This window comes from Poecilia latipinna, unplaced genomic scaffold (genome assembly GCF_001443285.1).
Source record: "Poecilia latipinna isolate Pla-1442-1.1 unplaced genomic scaffold, P_latipinna-1.0 Scaffold460, whole genome shotgun sequence".
Lineage (NCBI taxonomy): Eukaryota > Metazoa > Chordata > Actinopteri > Cyprinodontiformes > Poeciliidae > Poecilia > Poecilia latipinna.
The window spans coordinates 279,647-294,194 of NW_015113076.1; the positions used below are offsets into that span (position 1 = coordinate 279,647).

The 14,548-nt window shown below is 39.6% G+C and overlaps 1 protein-coding gene across 3 annotated transcripts in view; it reads right to left on the minus strand.

The window, feature by feature from the left end:
* The window catches only part of LOC106951460 (prune homolog 2 with BCH domain), a 53,004-nt gene that overhangs the window by 30,730 nt on the left and 7,726 nt on the right, over positions 1–14,548 (minus strand). Inside the window, exons 2-6 of one of the 3 annotated variants that reach the window (XM_015039026.1) lie at positions 9,709–9,839; positions 3,487–3,588; positions 2,239–2,441; positions 1,722–1,888; positions 324–458 (exon numbers count right to left, since the gene is read on the minus strand). In XM_015039026.1, the coding sequence (XP_014894512.1) occupies positions 324–458; positions 1,722–1,888; positions 2,239–2,441; positions 3,487–3,588; positions 9,709–9,747 (646 nt within the window). In that variant the 5' untranslated portion in view covers positions 9,748–9,839. Of the gene's footprint in view, positions 1–323; positions 459–1,721; positions 1,889–2,238; positions 2,442–3,486; positions 3,589–9,708; positions 10,226–14,548 lie in introns of those variants that run through there. The other 2 variants (XM_015039025.1, XM_015039027.1) reach the window with 2 other exon arrangements.

Below are 14,548 nucleotides of genomic sequence, written 5' to 3' on the forward strand. Positions count from 1 at the left end.
CTGAGCAGAACACGGTTTGGTTTTCTTATCAGTATAAACTTTATTTATTTATTACAGATAACATACGTGATATGAAATGTTCAACGAAATAGCCTTCATAAATTAGAGTGAATTTGGCCAGTCACACTGAAGCAAGCTCCTGGCAACAAATTCAGATTGAGGAATAATTTTGTATTTTTTGTTGGTTTTAAACAGCGTAAAGAACGTAAAGAGTTTCAGCTGCATTAAAACATGCGAGCCAAATCCAAACTATCACAAATTTCCTACAAATCTTTTTCTTTGTTAATTTTTTCAGATATAATCCAACATATTTTAAATTGCACCTTGTTGCTTCACTTCATCGGGCTGATCAACAGTGACATCACCCCACTCCTCCAAAGATCTCAGTAGGTCCTCCAGTTCTTCTGGGCCAGAGTCCTGTTTGATCCACAAAGCTTCCCTGAGGATCTCCAAGGCATCTGGAGACAAACAAAACAAACATGGAAAAACAAGGGCTTCAGTCAATAAATAGAGCAGAAGTTCTTGTTTTAAATAAAAATGTTTAATGTACTTCAAAAAATAAGTCCATCATATTGCAAATCTGACATTATTTTGTAGGACAAGCTTCTGTAAAATCTAACTTGGCTTTCATCCAATAGGAAACCTCTGCTCTGACTTGTACACACACAGCGGGGTCTTTGTAAATCGATGTTGAGCTTATCAGGGTGCTGTATGAATGATTATGGAAGTATATCCATTATTAAAAAGTAGCCACATATAGTTTATACCCTCTACCTCCATAACACTTATCGTCTTGGTTGGAGTTTGTTGTTGAGGAATAGAGTTGAGTCATTTCAGAATCAATGAATTAGTACAAAGATCTGTCACAAATTCATATGGGGCATGGACCACTTGGAGTACTTTGTTCTCCTGCTCTGTTCATCAGTCTTTCCCGTCTTAAACACTGTGATTTACTCTATTTCTCTCCATACACCTTCCCTGACTGACTGACTGAATGAGTAGAAAACCAGCAGAGATACAGAATGAAGTTCAGACTTTGGCGTCACCATAGGACCACTGCTTTAAATGTCTTTGAGAGGACAGTAACCCAAGTACAATCTGATGTGTTTAATCGATTTCAGTACCTTAAAGAAGGTATTGAAACAGCTACACATAGTTTAGGAGTCTGTTCCATTTGTGGGGTCAGACACTGATGTTGGATGAGCAGGCCTGGCTTACAGTTTCCACTCTAATTCATCCAAAACATCTTCCATGAGGTTGAGGCCAAGACTCTCTGCAGGCCCACCAAGTCCTTCCACACCAAACCCACTCATCCACCTGCTTATGGACCTGGCTTTGTATACTGGTGCAGTTCCATTTAAGTTAGGGTTGAAGGAAATATCCCTAAACCGAGTCTACAAAAGTCCAAAAGTCACCAGAATTCAATGATTCGGAGTGGTGACCTGAGTATATCTGGATTATTTATTTTTTTTGTAGACACTTTGTTGCTCTGTTGGGAGAAAACTACTTTAAAAGACAGCATTTTTTAAAACTGCTTTGAAAAGTTACATTATGGGTCTCTGTGCACCTTTCTAAGCTTTTTCTTACCCAAACTCACCAACCCCTCTCGCTTTCCCTCCATCTCTCCTGGTGAGTGTTAAGCGAGTCATGTCAGGGGATTTGTGTGTGTCCTCCTTCATCGCCCCATTACTCCCCTCAGGGGGTGCCTTTTCCTCCCTCACCTCCGAGAAGCTCCCCCAGTGCTGCTCTGCTCTGCTCCACTGCGTCTTGAAGAATCTCTCTGGCGACTGTTGTCAGGGCAGACATTGCCCCATCATCCGCTGCGTCCTGCTGCCCGTCCTGATGGACCACTCGCAGGACACTGGACTCCACAGTGTGGTACTCAGAGCTAGGAGAGAGATAAAATAGGGGTGATATGGGTGTGGATGGCTGCAGGGGAAGAAGCCATAATTGTGAGGCATTTGTGCAAATGCAGTTTTCCTTCGGGTCATGAGATGAACACACAGAGGCCTGAAATACACATCTAAATCATATTTTTACAAGCCTCAGAGGACACAAACAAGTTTCTAAAAGACAAGCAAGCCTTTTAAGACAGACATTTGTATGCCAAGGGACTACTGCAAACTCTTTTGCAAAAAAATATATATACAAAATTCAACTTTTAAGTGAATTATTAAAATTAGTTGAAATTAAATACAACTGAATTCAGAAGTGTGAATGTGATGTGCATTTACTCACCTCTCCAGCAGGCCATCTCTCAGCAGAGTTAGCAAAAGCTTTCCAGTGTGATGAAGATTCACTAGGTCTATGTCTTCCCTCCATAACAACGCGCTCTCACTAATTTTCACCCTGCGCAAATACCTGACGGTCTCCTCCGGCAACTCGGTGCTGCACTGCTTCCTGCACAGCAAGGGCACACACACTCCACCTGAGGGTTGCTTCTAGATCACACAGAAACACACACAGAGAAACAAATAAAGCAGAGTTGGAGACAATGGTGGTTCTTGTATAAATGGAGCCTCGTCCTGCCGTCCCGCACTCTGACCCACTTTCCTAAAAAAAAGCCCAAACAACTTTTTACTATATCACCCATTAAAAACATAAATAACTAAAGAACATAAATCTCATAATAATTGATTGAAACAGACTGTTAACATAGTGTTCACATTTTCTCAATATAAAGTAATTCAATGCCAAAATCTTTTTTTTTAATTTGTTAAAATGTTATTTTTTGCCAGATTGTTAAAAACACTCATGTTCTTTTTTGTCTTCAGTGGCGCTGTTGTCAATTTACTGTTTCGGTTCGTTGACCTGTTGCATAAAGCAGCTTTAGCCAAACTTTAGAAGTCAAACAGATGACTTCACATTTCAGTTCAGAAGACCTGAGTATGCAGAATGAGTTAATATGCAACTAGAAACTTTACATACAGCACTTTTCCATTGGGTCTGGTTTTATGTGCGTCATGCGTGAGAGTTTACCAGAACGGACATCTGCTACTAAACCATCTCTGAACCAGCAATAAACAGATAAACTGGGGTTTATTGTTTTATATAAAGGTTCTCGGAAATTAGTTTATTGTCAAAGACATGCATCAGATGTTTTATAAAGGCTACTGTCTGCATGGTGCACAGGTTGAACAAACAAAACAAACCTGCATCCTCACGCTTCCAACATCGTACGTCACAGAAGATCATGTTTGGGGACAAGTTTTCATCCTCTTTTACAACTTGGTTAATGCCGTCATTCTCCTTCTGAAGATTCTTATTTATTTTATTTTTTTACTTTTTTACTTTTTTTTACTTTTTCTGTTTTCTGTATTAAGTGGAAATTGAAAATTTAACATGTTAACTTAGATTTTCTTTATCTAATGGAAAAGTATGAACATTTGTTCATACTTTTCCATCAACATTTCTCAAAGTGGAATGAAGTAAACGTCACTGTTAACTCTTCCAAGTTAGATGCGCGTTAGCTGTTGCTGCAGTTACCTGGCTGAGGTGCAGCGCTAAGCACAGAGTTGCGGCCACAGTGCCAACATCAGGCTCTGGTCCACCTAAAACTGCATGGATGGGACCCTCAGGCAGACCTGCCTGAAAAAACACACAAAGAATCTCAGCCACTCGTTCTGTGGATTTTATTTAAATTAATCAGAAATAGTGATGAATCAGTCTGCAGCACAGAATATTTGCTTTCAATAATCAAATACAGGAAGTAAATGGTTGTACGTGATTGCACATTATTGCATGATCTAAACGCTCATCCTCTCTCACACACGCACACACAACAGTGTATCAGTGGAAACTCACTGAGCCAGCACGTCTCAGCTGGATGACTGTAGCATCTTGAAACCCTCTGTATGAATTAATAATGAAACCACGGCACTGCATGACTCAGTTCAGGTTAGACAAGAGAACACTTTTGAACAGGGCTGGCAATGGTGTCAAAATCACTTAGAACAGCAAAGCAACAGGAGCTTATTTTACCTCTCAGTTTCATGGCTTGTCAGAGCAGCTATTAGTTCCACTGACTACGCTTAACGATGAGGACAAAATTTCCCCATTTCGAGTAAACAGACATTAACGAGAGCTGCACTGCAAAGATTAGGCATTCATCTCTGCGCAAGAAAGGCAGAAAATTAAGTCCCTTCCCTCATTTGTTGACTGGGATTCTTGGAGTTATCTCTGAAAATGGCAGATAATTAATGATCCCCCTGCATAATCCAAATAGGTTTGTACACAATATTGCAATGTAAAAAGAGTCTTCATGAAATCCGAAATTTAAAAGTAGTTTCTAAAAGGCTAAAAAGCATCCTGAATGAGCACATTTTGTCAGCAATTTGAACATTTTTTTTTAAATTCCAACGATTTGAAGTATGTAAGAACAAAATGTCTCTTTCTGTTTCCAGCTTCATCTCTCAAACTGATATACTGAATCAACGCCCGCACAAACCTTGCCTGCAGGTTTTGCCGTTAATTACAATGCGAAATGTGGAAACAATGAATTCACTGGTTATCTGAAGTAAATCTTAATTGCTTTGTAAGATGTCAAAATGCGAAAAGAAATACAGCAAAAGGCTGGTTTTGTTCCTGTCAGGTCAGTGAGCATGAGTAACAAACGAGCAGAAAAGTATATTTACAGTTCAGCCTAGTGCAGAAGTAATCTCACGACTTAACTTCTCCATATTTTCATATGTCGCAACCACAAACTTTAACTCAGTATTTAACTCAGATTTTTGTTATGACAAATAGAAATCTGAGAAGTGTGGCATGCACTTCCACTCAGTCACGCTAAGAAAATACTTTGAAGAACAATATTCTGCTGTAAGTCTTTTGAGGAGTCCGTCTCTCAAGCCCAATCAGGTTAGAGGGAAAGTTTTTCCAATAGTTTTTTGCAGCCTCTCCATGGTTTTCTTCTAGTGTTGCGCTTTGACCAGCTTCCATGTCCATGCCAAAGAAAAGCATCCCCAGAGCATAATACTGCTACTGCCATGTCTCTTTGTTTTATAAACCTCATCACAACTTTCTCCACTGCCTATCTGTTGCTTGCTTCAGCCTTAAATTATTGTAATTTGGGTTTTGGTCTTATTTGTTCTAGTACTGTACGGCACTTTAAAAAAAACCCTGTCATTTATAAATAACTGGACTTTAATTTCTCAATCTCCAAAATGATGTGGGTTTTTTGATGTTCTCCAACAAACCTCATTAAAAAAAACCTTTGTGTTTATACTGGGATTAAAATATACTAATGATTAATTATAATTTTTTAAAGACAATGGCAATGGTTTTTATTTAGGGGCATAAGAACAAAAGGAGTCGACAAAAACATGCGACACTTCGGAACTTGTAATAAAACGGAGAAAAACTTGTATAATTTTTTGACCTCACAATTATGAGCGAGTAGTCTGCATTGGTCTTCCATATAAACACCTTGAGGTTTTGGGGTGAAAGGTGACAAAAAGTAGATAAAGCTCAAGAAGGATGATGACATCACTGTTCATAAATGAGCAAGACATCAACAGGCGATCGATCAATCAGCTATCGATTTACCAGTTACCAACTTCAACAATTATCTGGAGCTCTGGGTATAACGAGATCGCAGATACAAGCCGTCAAAATGAGTTTCCTCTGCAGGGTGTCTGGAGAAACCCTACATCATGGAGGGACTCAGACTTAAGTTGAAGGATACGAAAGCTTTTGCTTTTTGTTTACTCTTGGTTAGTTCACTTCAAAAAATAAATAGTATGATGTACTCCGTACCTTTTGTGTGTGATATGAAGGAGAATAGCAAAGTCAGTCATGTTTGTTGGACATCACCCTGAAAATGTGACACTTGATCATTAGTTGACTCCTAGTTGAAGCCCAAGTGGCAAAGAGGGAACCTTTTCTCTGCACACTGAAGTGCAGAGAAAAGGTTAGTGGCTGTCAATTACAGCCTGAGAGTGAGATTTGAAGAAGTCAGGTGAGATTTGAGGAGAGAGGATTTCAAATAGGCTTAATAACTAAGAGGTGGGGTGAAAATGAACCAAGCTGATCAGATATGCAGAAGAAGCATCTAAAGGGAAAGTGGATAAATAGTGAACAAGTGAAAATATGCAAATTGGTGACAACCGGAAGAGAGTTGGGAAAGATTTACAAATTAAAGGAGAGGTGAAGATAGAATTAGGAGAGGAACGTAGAGAGAAGGTGTGTGAAAGAAAGATACGACGCAGCTCCTTCATAAGAGGGAGAGAGAGAAGATAAATCAATACTAGATAGGCAGCGGAGAGGAAGTGATGCATTAGCAGGAGAAAGGCCAGTGTCCGTTCCACTGCATCGGGAAAATACTGGTGTGTGTATGTGTGTCCGCGTGAGCATGTATTAGTCATCTGATATCTTTCAGCCAGAGTGCTCTCCCTCCCTCCTTTACAACATTCAACGTCTCTCTTTTCAGTGGTGGTCAACATGATCATTTTTCTGTCAGGTAGTACTGGAAAACAATGGACTATTACTCCTGCTTCACAATGTGTTATGTAACTGTCACAATTTAAAAACAAAACATTCATCATTAATTTTACCCAATTACGTCATGTGAAAGAAAGGCAATGTAACCAAAATTACATTAAAACAAAACTGACATTTCCAAGTACGTCACTGAGAACATTTCTACGTCTCAGAACGATCTTCTGCTGCAAGCTAGTGCACCTACATCTCAGCTTAAGTTGGTCATAACGTCTAGCAATAAAATTAAAACTTTGTGAGATTCCACAAATAGGACTGTTTCATAAACCTTAAATTATGCAGCTGAGCACCTGAATATTTAGGATTTTCGACTATATTTTAAAATGCAGCTTAGAATCCCCAAAAGACCCTTTTAATTTGGCTGTGAATCATAAGCTTTGATTCAGTGACAACATCAGCGTCATCAGTCACATGTAGTGTGAAGCAGCATTTATCCAGTGCTCACAGAACCAACAAAAACAGAGATATAGATAAATTCACCATAAACACCCATTTCCTATTGAGTGCAAAAACAAGTAGTGGAAAATCCATGTGGAAAATAGCAGATGGATAATTTTATCCTAACCTTTTCCCTCATGCCACCTCCACGGACTCTGCCGCCCTGGGTTGAGAGCCGTGTAGCTCATAGTCAATAGATACACGTTTCCACTATAACACTAAACCTATCTGCTACCACGGATGTGACTGGCTTTGGATTAGTTTTACACATCCTTTTCACACGGGAAACCTTGAAAAAGTGGTTTATCTGGAGCCTTTTGAGATCCAGCAGTAACTTTTATGTCTATGCAATAACATGATGTTGTAAAACCTCCACAGGAAATAATCTTCCAGCATCCCAGACACACAAGTGGACAATAAATAACAGCTGGAAGAATAAAAGGTAAAAAGGGTCTTTAAGTATACAGTCTATGCAGATGTTGTAAGTAACCTCAGCTCACAGTTGGAGCTCTTTGCTGAATGACGATGAGCTACAGAGCAAAGAACTGAGCAGAAGAGGAGATGGATTCAGTAAGTACGCGCAGAGCCAAGCCAATTAGAGGTATGGCTGTTCTGGATCGCGGCCATCTTTAAAGTGAGCGAAGAAACTCTCAGAGAATGACAGAGATAATGAGTGGTCTGCAAAAGGCTGAATCATCAAACTTTAGACATAAGAGATTGGATAAAGAATCCATGGATGGGTGTCTTTGTGTTCAAAAAACAAAATGGACATGTTACATCTTATCTGCAACCTCCAAGACTCAACACTTTCCCTCCTTAACACAAGACAACCTCGCGATGCTCTGATTTGCAAATGTACATCTTTGGCCTTTTCTTCTTTGGCAGCTTTCACCGTATTCATGTGAAGCACTTTGAGGACAAAGGCTCATGATTTCGCTTTAAAATTTCCTTCCTGGCAGCTTTTTCATAGGGACACACTCACACTCCAGTTTACATGGATGGATGATGGCTTCTGAATACTTCTGGCTTCTAAGTGAAAGGTGGAAACATGTGTCATGTTATAGCTGCAAACTTCAGTGACTTTTAGTAATATTTTATGATAAAAAAACAATGCAGAGTAATGGAGAACTGTGAAGTGGGGTTGAAAGATCTGTGGCTTTATATTTTTTCTACAATTAAAACGCATTCATCCCTCTTTATTCCAATAGTCCTAAACAAATTTCAGTGCAACTGATTGTCTTCAAAAGTCACAGAATTTGACAGCAGGACCAGCTGTGAGTAATTTATTCACAGTATAAATCAAGCTGTTCTGTGAAAGCCTTAAAGGTTAGTTAGTGAACATTAGTGACATTAGCAAGATGAAGATGAAGGAACACAGCGAGAAGAGCTTTCATGCAAGAGACTTAAGTCACAGTTACGACAACGCAAACATCTCAGACTGGAGGGTAAACTCAGGGCGAGACGGACAGGCTGAAGTTCAAAGCAGAATTTTCTTAAAAAAAGAGTAATGTTGAGATCTGTGGATATCTCACTGCTAAATTCCTTATTTTAAAATGGAAAGAGTTTGGCACAACTGGAAAACTACCAAAAGGCAGCCGTCGACAGGGTCGACCAGAGACGCAGCCAAGAGGCCCGTGGTCACTTTGACGGAGCTGCAGAGATCCAAACCTCAGCTGGGAGGATCTGTTGGCAGGACAACTATTAGCTGTACACTCTCCATATGGAGTAGTTGTTGAAAGAAAACCCTTTAGAAGGTATAAGAACTACAGACATAAGCAAAGGCTCAGCTAACAACAGAATACTGACCCTAAAACAAGGCAACTTAACTTATTTAAACTCTTTATTTTCATGTCAAATGTTCATCAACCAACTCGAGCCAGCAAAATGAACAGATTGGTCTTTTTATGGTTAAAATCAAACAAACCAAAAATATATGCATTCATGATAAACATTCATGATGTCTGACAGGATGCATTTATGTTTGTATAACTACAGGCTCAGGAAAGGACCAAAACAACTAAAGCATTATGTGTTTTCATCTGCTCCTTACACACCTGAGCGGGTTTACAAACTACAGGAAGCACTCTCACAATCAGCTTCTTTGTGTTGCTTAGTGTGCAGAGTACATGAGTAACACACTGTATGGCAATATGGCCAAAATATAATAAAAATACAAGAGACAGACAAGGTTTAATAGCCTTGTAACCTTAAGGCCAGAGCAGGTTCATTGAATCTTTACAGAAATATCCCTAATCATGAAGCCTGGTTAAAAACAAAACAGGTTCACATTGGCTCGGTCATGAAGTCGGCCAGTCTCTTCTGTATTTGCATGAGGCTTTTTTTTTAATAGGTTCTTTGAACATACTAAGCCCAACATCAAATGCAAATTCTGAGTCAGTATCTGCAGAGCAGCCACATACCAGGAAAGACATAGAGTCACTGGACAAACTTGTTGATGTCATGTCTTTCCCTCTGATTTAGAGACCAGCGTCTCGTTCAAATGCACACACCATTGTGGTCCTGTAAACACAGCATGCTTTTTCTTTTTCCTTTTTTTCCCCTGTTTGGACCAAACACGTCTCAAATACTGGCGATCTACAGGTGCTTATTGTGGCGGTGGGGGGGTTGGTGGGAGGGAGACCAAAGCTTAGCTGTTCGCTGTCTGTGCAACAGGAGCGCAGCTCGTAGCACAGTAGAAGCACCTTCCCCGTCACGATCTCATTCATTATACCCACAAGGTGGTGTCATCAACGCCGCTGAGGGCTCTCAACTCACCCCGAGCCTGCTCTGGACCCTCCGCAAATACTCCTCCATGTCGGCCTGCGTCGCTATGGCGCTGCAGCAGATCTCTCCATAGACCAGGTTTTGGGGGAATAAACCTGGTATGTGTACGTGTGTGTGTGTGTATTTTCTCCGCTTCCGAGTCCCCCGCTGCGCTCGCACTGCAGCACTTGTCGCCGCGCTGAGCTGTCGGTCCTCCCCCCTTTTTTCCTCCCACTACACCGAGCGCGGGTGGGTGTGACGGCAGGAAGAGGAGATCTGATTGAAGCGATTCAGCCGCGCTCCCTGCGGTACGACGAGCTCGTCCCCCTGTCTCACCCCTGAAAGACACAGAGACCCATTCAGACCCGCTCTGCCCCGCTAGCTGGCCGCTTCAGCTCCGGCCACTAACGTAATTAATTCAGGTGGTGAGTGAGAAATGGTAGCTTTCCAGCACCACGCATGACACTCTTTCACGGCCAACAGCTGTGCCCTCACTCCTCTGCTACACAGGGGGCAAAAATGCCGCAATATGATCCAGACCACAGATGCAATCACTGCAAGACATCTGCAATCTACCTATCTGAGGGAGTGCTGTTGGAAACACTTCAATTAATCTGAAATATTGCTTAGTGACTGCTCACATATCTATCTATCTATCTATCTATAAAAAAATGGAGACCACAATAAACTGTTTTTTCCTACATATTTGGGCATGCTCATCCATTTTCTGAACACCCTTGTCCCTCAGTGGGGTCGGGAGGGGTGGGGCATGCAATATAAACAATATTGACAAATGAAATTACCTTTTACTTCTTTATGTTGTAAAAATGTTTCCACTTAAAATTAGGATGATGTCAGAATACAGTTGCACATGAATGTATACATTTTTATAAAAACATGAAGGATAGACTAAAATTTGTCAGATTGATCTAAAACATGAAAGACCAGCGCTTCTGAAATCATTTTTTTTGGGTTTGTTTATTTTTTGGACAGCTGGGTCTCAAATGCATTTCGCTGGACACCAGAACAGAAGTTGTTTTTTGTTTTTTTTTTCTAAAACCAAATACAGAACTTTTATGAGCAGAACATTACCTACCATGAAGCACGGAGGAGGAAGTGTCATGATTTGGTAATGTTTTGCTGTGGCTGGACATGGAAAGCTCACCAAAACAGAATCCACCACGAGTATCCGAATAGATTTGAGGAAAATAGATTTAAAGCAAAAGTTGAGGCTGTACTTTACCCTGAAACATGTGAGATGACTTGAAATTACTCATGAAATCCATAAAACATGTCACCTAAAGTGAGAAGGGCAAATTTTTCCGATGGAAACATTAAACATCTGTGACCTTATTTATTCTGTCCACTGAGCTGTGTGTAGGTATGCATGTGTGTCTCTCCTTTGCTCCTCTCCTTGCAGGATGTGACTGGCAGGTGTGCTCCCACAGCTGCACCTCATCAAACCTCATCAGGAGGAGCATAAAGAGGAGCCGATTAGCTGAGGAAGATGTCAGATTATTTTGCTGTCATATGGTAGTCAGGCTGCCCTTTCTGCTCTGTTTTTACCTACTTTGTTGTCTTCTTTAATATAGGAATCGGTTCCTGTGTTTGGCCGCCATCTTGATACCACCTGCCTGGATCACTCTAACCCAGTGGTTCTTAACCTTTTTTGAGGTACCGAACCCCCCAGTTTCATATGCGCATTCACCGAACCCCCCCCCCCCAAACACAAAATATATAGTCTAAATATAGTCTAAATCTAATAATATAGTAATATATAGTCTAATATAGTCTAAATCTACTCCTTAGTCACATCTTTTCGGGGTTGGTACTGCCTCTAGTGGCGTGGGGGAGGTAATACAACTTATTATATTAACTGTGAGCACAAGTTCAAATCCATGCTGAGAGTGGATCTCCTTCCCGCAGCACTGATTGGCTAAGCAATGTAACGTGATCCTCTGCAGCAAGTGATGGCAAAACGGGGCGTCATCACGACTTTACACAGTGTGTTTACCTCCGTGGCAGAGGCTCCGCCGAACCCCTGAGACCTGAGAACCCCTGGGGTTCGATCGAACCCAGGTTAAGAACCACTGCTCTAACCATTGGCCTTTTGCTCACCTGATTGTCCTCCAAAGTTCCTCTGCTCTTCACACTTTTATTCTCAAAGAAAACACCAAGGAAACAATCAAGTTGCCATTCACCACCATGTATGAACCTCAGGCTCTGGAGGTACATCTCTTCCTCTTAGATCTCTGTTACCTCGTCAAACTCTAGCAATTTCTCTGACGATACTTCAATATAATTACTAATTTCAACATGTCCTCCTTGGTGCCAACCTGAACTGCTGCTGTAAACCCAGAAGAACAAAATCGTACATTTGTTTTCATAAACCTTTCAGACTCTCTACGTCTCTAAGTGGCTAAAAATCAGACCTCTTTTTGGTCATTTATATTTAAAGAAAAAAAAAGTCCTAAATTATCTCAAATTCATTGAGATTTTTTCACAGTGGAGAAATTTTTCTTTTGTCTCTTCACTCAAAAGAACAGTTCCCATTAAGATTTATTTATTTAATTTAATTTTATTTTTTTCAAATTTAAGATGGGCCTTTGTGGTTTTGGCTTTGGAGCTTCTCCACAGCTGTCATTGCGTTGGACTTTAACTAGGAGACATAAGCCTTGTGGTCTTAGATGTTCAGGGTACTTTTCTGAGAATTTTAGGTAGGGGTGCCAATCCTCCAAAACTTCTCTACTGTTTCATCTTTTCACTATATGCAGACAGTGATGTCACTGTGTGAAGCATGTACTTACATAGCCAAACTCTAATATGAATGTGCCAAAATATATGCAACTCGGATAATTTTCCACTTCTCTCTGCTGGCTGTTTGGTTTGTATTATTGAAAGTATTGAGGAAAATCAAACCCAACTCAAAAATATATTTAAGTTTAGTGGCTGCAGAAAAGACCAATGACTTGTTGTCCATTGTAATATTTTGCATTTAAGCCTCTATTTTTTGACTCTGAGAAAATCCATGTTTAGTGAAGTGCCATGAAATCTGTATGTATGTTTGCAATTACGTCACAGTTATATGTGCCTGAAAAACACGTAACGTAAGTTTGTTTCTAAAGATTAATATGATTCCACACATGCAGCTGCTGTCTTTAGTAAAACTTTGTCTGGTTCGTGCCAACATGCTGAGAACTTTGCTGAAGTGAAAAGCTAACAATAGCATATTTGCTCTGTTTTGATGCAGCTCAGCATGTTTCTGTGCTTTTCTGCATGAAGACAAAGATTTTGGAAAAAAAATATTCTCTTCCTTCTTAACCTGAATAATTTGCTTTATTAGCTAAAATTTACTGGGTTAACTGTGCACAAAGCTGTTCACCCAACATACAACAGGAGTTGCTGTAGTCTCTCTTTCACTCTGAATGATATTTATAGCAAATAATAAACACGAAACATCACTGGTTGACAGAAACTGTTATACAAATCATTTGAAAAGCCTTGATAAGGACCCTGGGATTGGATTAGGACAACATAGTTTCATGTTTCTTTTGTTTTAAACCGGCAACAAGCATTACAGTTTAGAAAAAGAATAAAACTTAATTCAGCCTAAGACTTAAGCACTTTAAAATGTAATGTTTTCATGTTAGCAGTTCATATTTCACCTGTTCTGAAGGAAGGTTAAGATAAAACCTGCCAAGAATTAGAAACTGTTGTAAAACCACTATCTGTCCACAGAGAAGTGAGATTATTAAAAAAACAAAAACATTTACAAGACAACTGTTCTCTACAAGAATGATGATACACATCAAAACAAGTTGAATTAAGTTAACTTTGAGCCTCTGGAAATGATCAACCCTGTTGAAAACTGTGGCAATCCTTCCAATAAAACATCAGATAAAAATCCAGATTAAGATCAGACGCTTAATAATTGCAACAAAAATTGAGAGGCTGATGCTTGATCTTATGAGACAATTAAATATGTGTTATATAATTTAAATGTAATTTAGAAAATTATTTTAACATAGAGGTTTCAAGTTTGGTCTTTGTTGAAGAGTGATGAGGAGAAAGCCAGCGTTGAAAGAAAAATAAGACACCTCATTAGAAACAGAAAAATAGATGAGAGTTGGTGAAAAGTTGGATGGAGCTGAACAAACAGTAAACCCAACAGAAGCTACAAAAGACTTGGATAATTTTGATTCCACATGTTTACTTTTTAACTCATTTAAGATAAAAAAAAAAACAACAACTGTGAAGCTGGTGAAGCTATTGCTTCATGCCCTCTGTGTGCAAAGATGATAAATGGAAACAATACCAGTTTCCTTTCTAGGAAGAATCATATCCAAGGATTATAGTACCATCAGCAAACGGTCATCAAAATAATTCATTTTCAGGTGGATGGTTAGTGAGTGCTTGGTCAGTTAATGGGCACTATTTTGTGATGGTTACTTCTTTGTTTTTTCCCCTTTTCCCCTGGGTCAATTTGAGAGTATATTTAAAAATGTAAAGTGAAGAACATTTGCAGTTTCTATCACAAAAAGATTGCATCAAAAGTTTAGGATCTGTGCACAAGAACTGCATAAATTAAAACAGAATTTGTTGAGGTAAAAAAAAAAAATCCTAATTATGAGCTCAGTGTCCTAAACATATGTGATTTTGCTGCTCCCTGCTGCTTCTCACACTGTATAACAATGTGTTTTAGTTTGTCTAGAGTGAATCATAAATTAATTGTTCATCGACTTTACCTACTTTACTCTGCAGGGTTGTTGTTGTTGTACCTATTTTGGTAAGGCAAGTTGAGATCCTGCCAGAAATATAAAAACAACAACAAAAAAGAGATGCAATAGGTGAC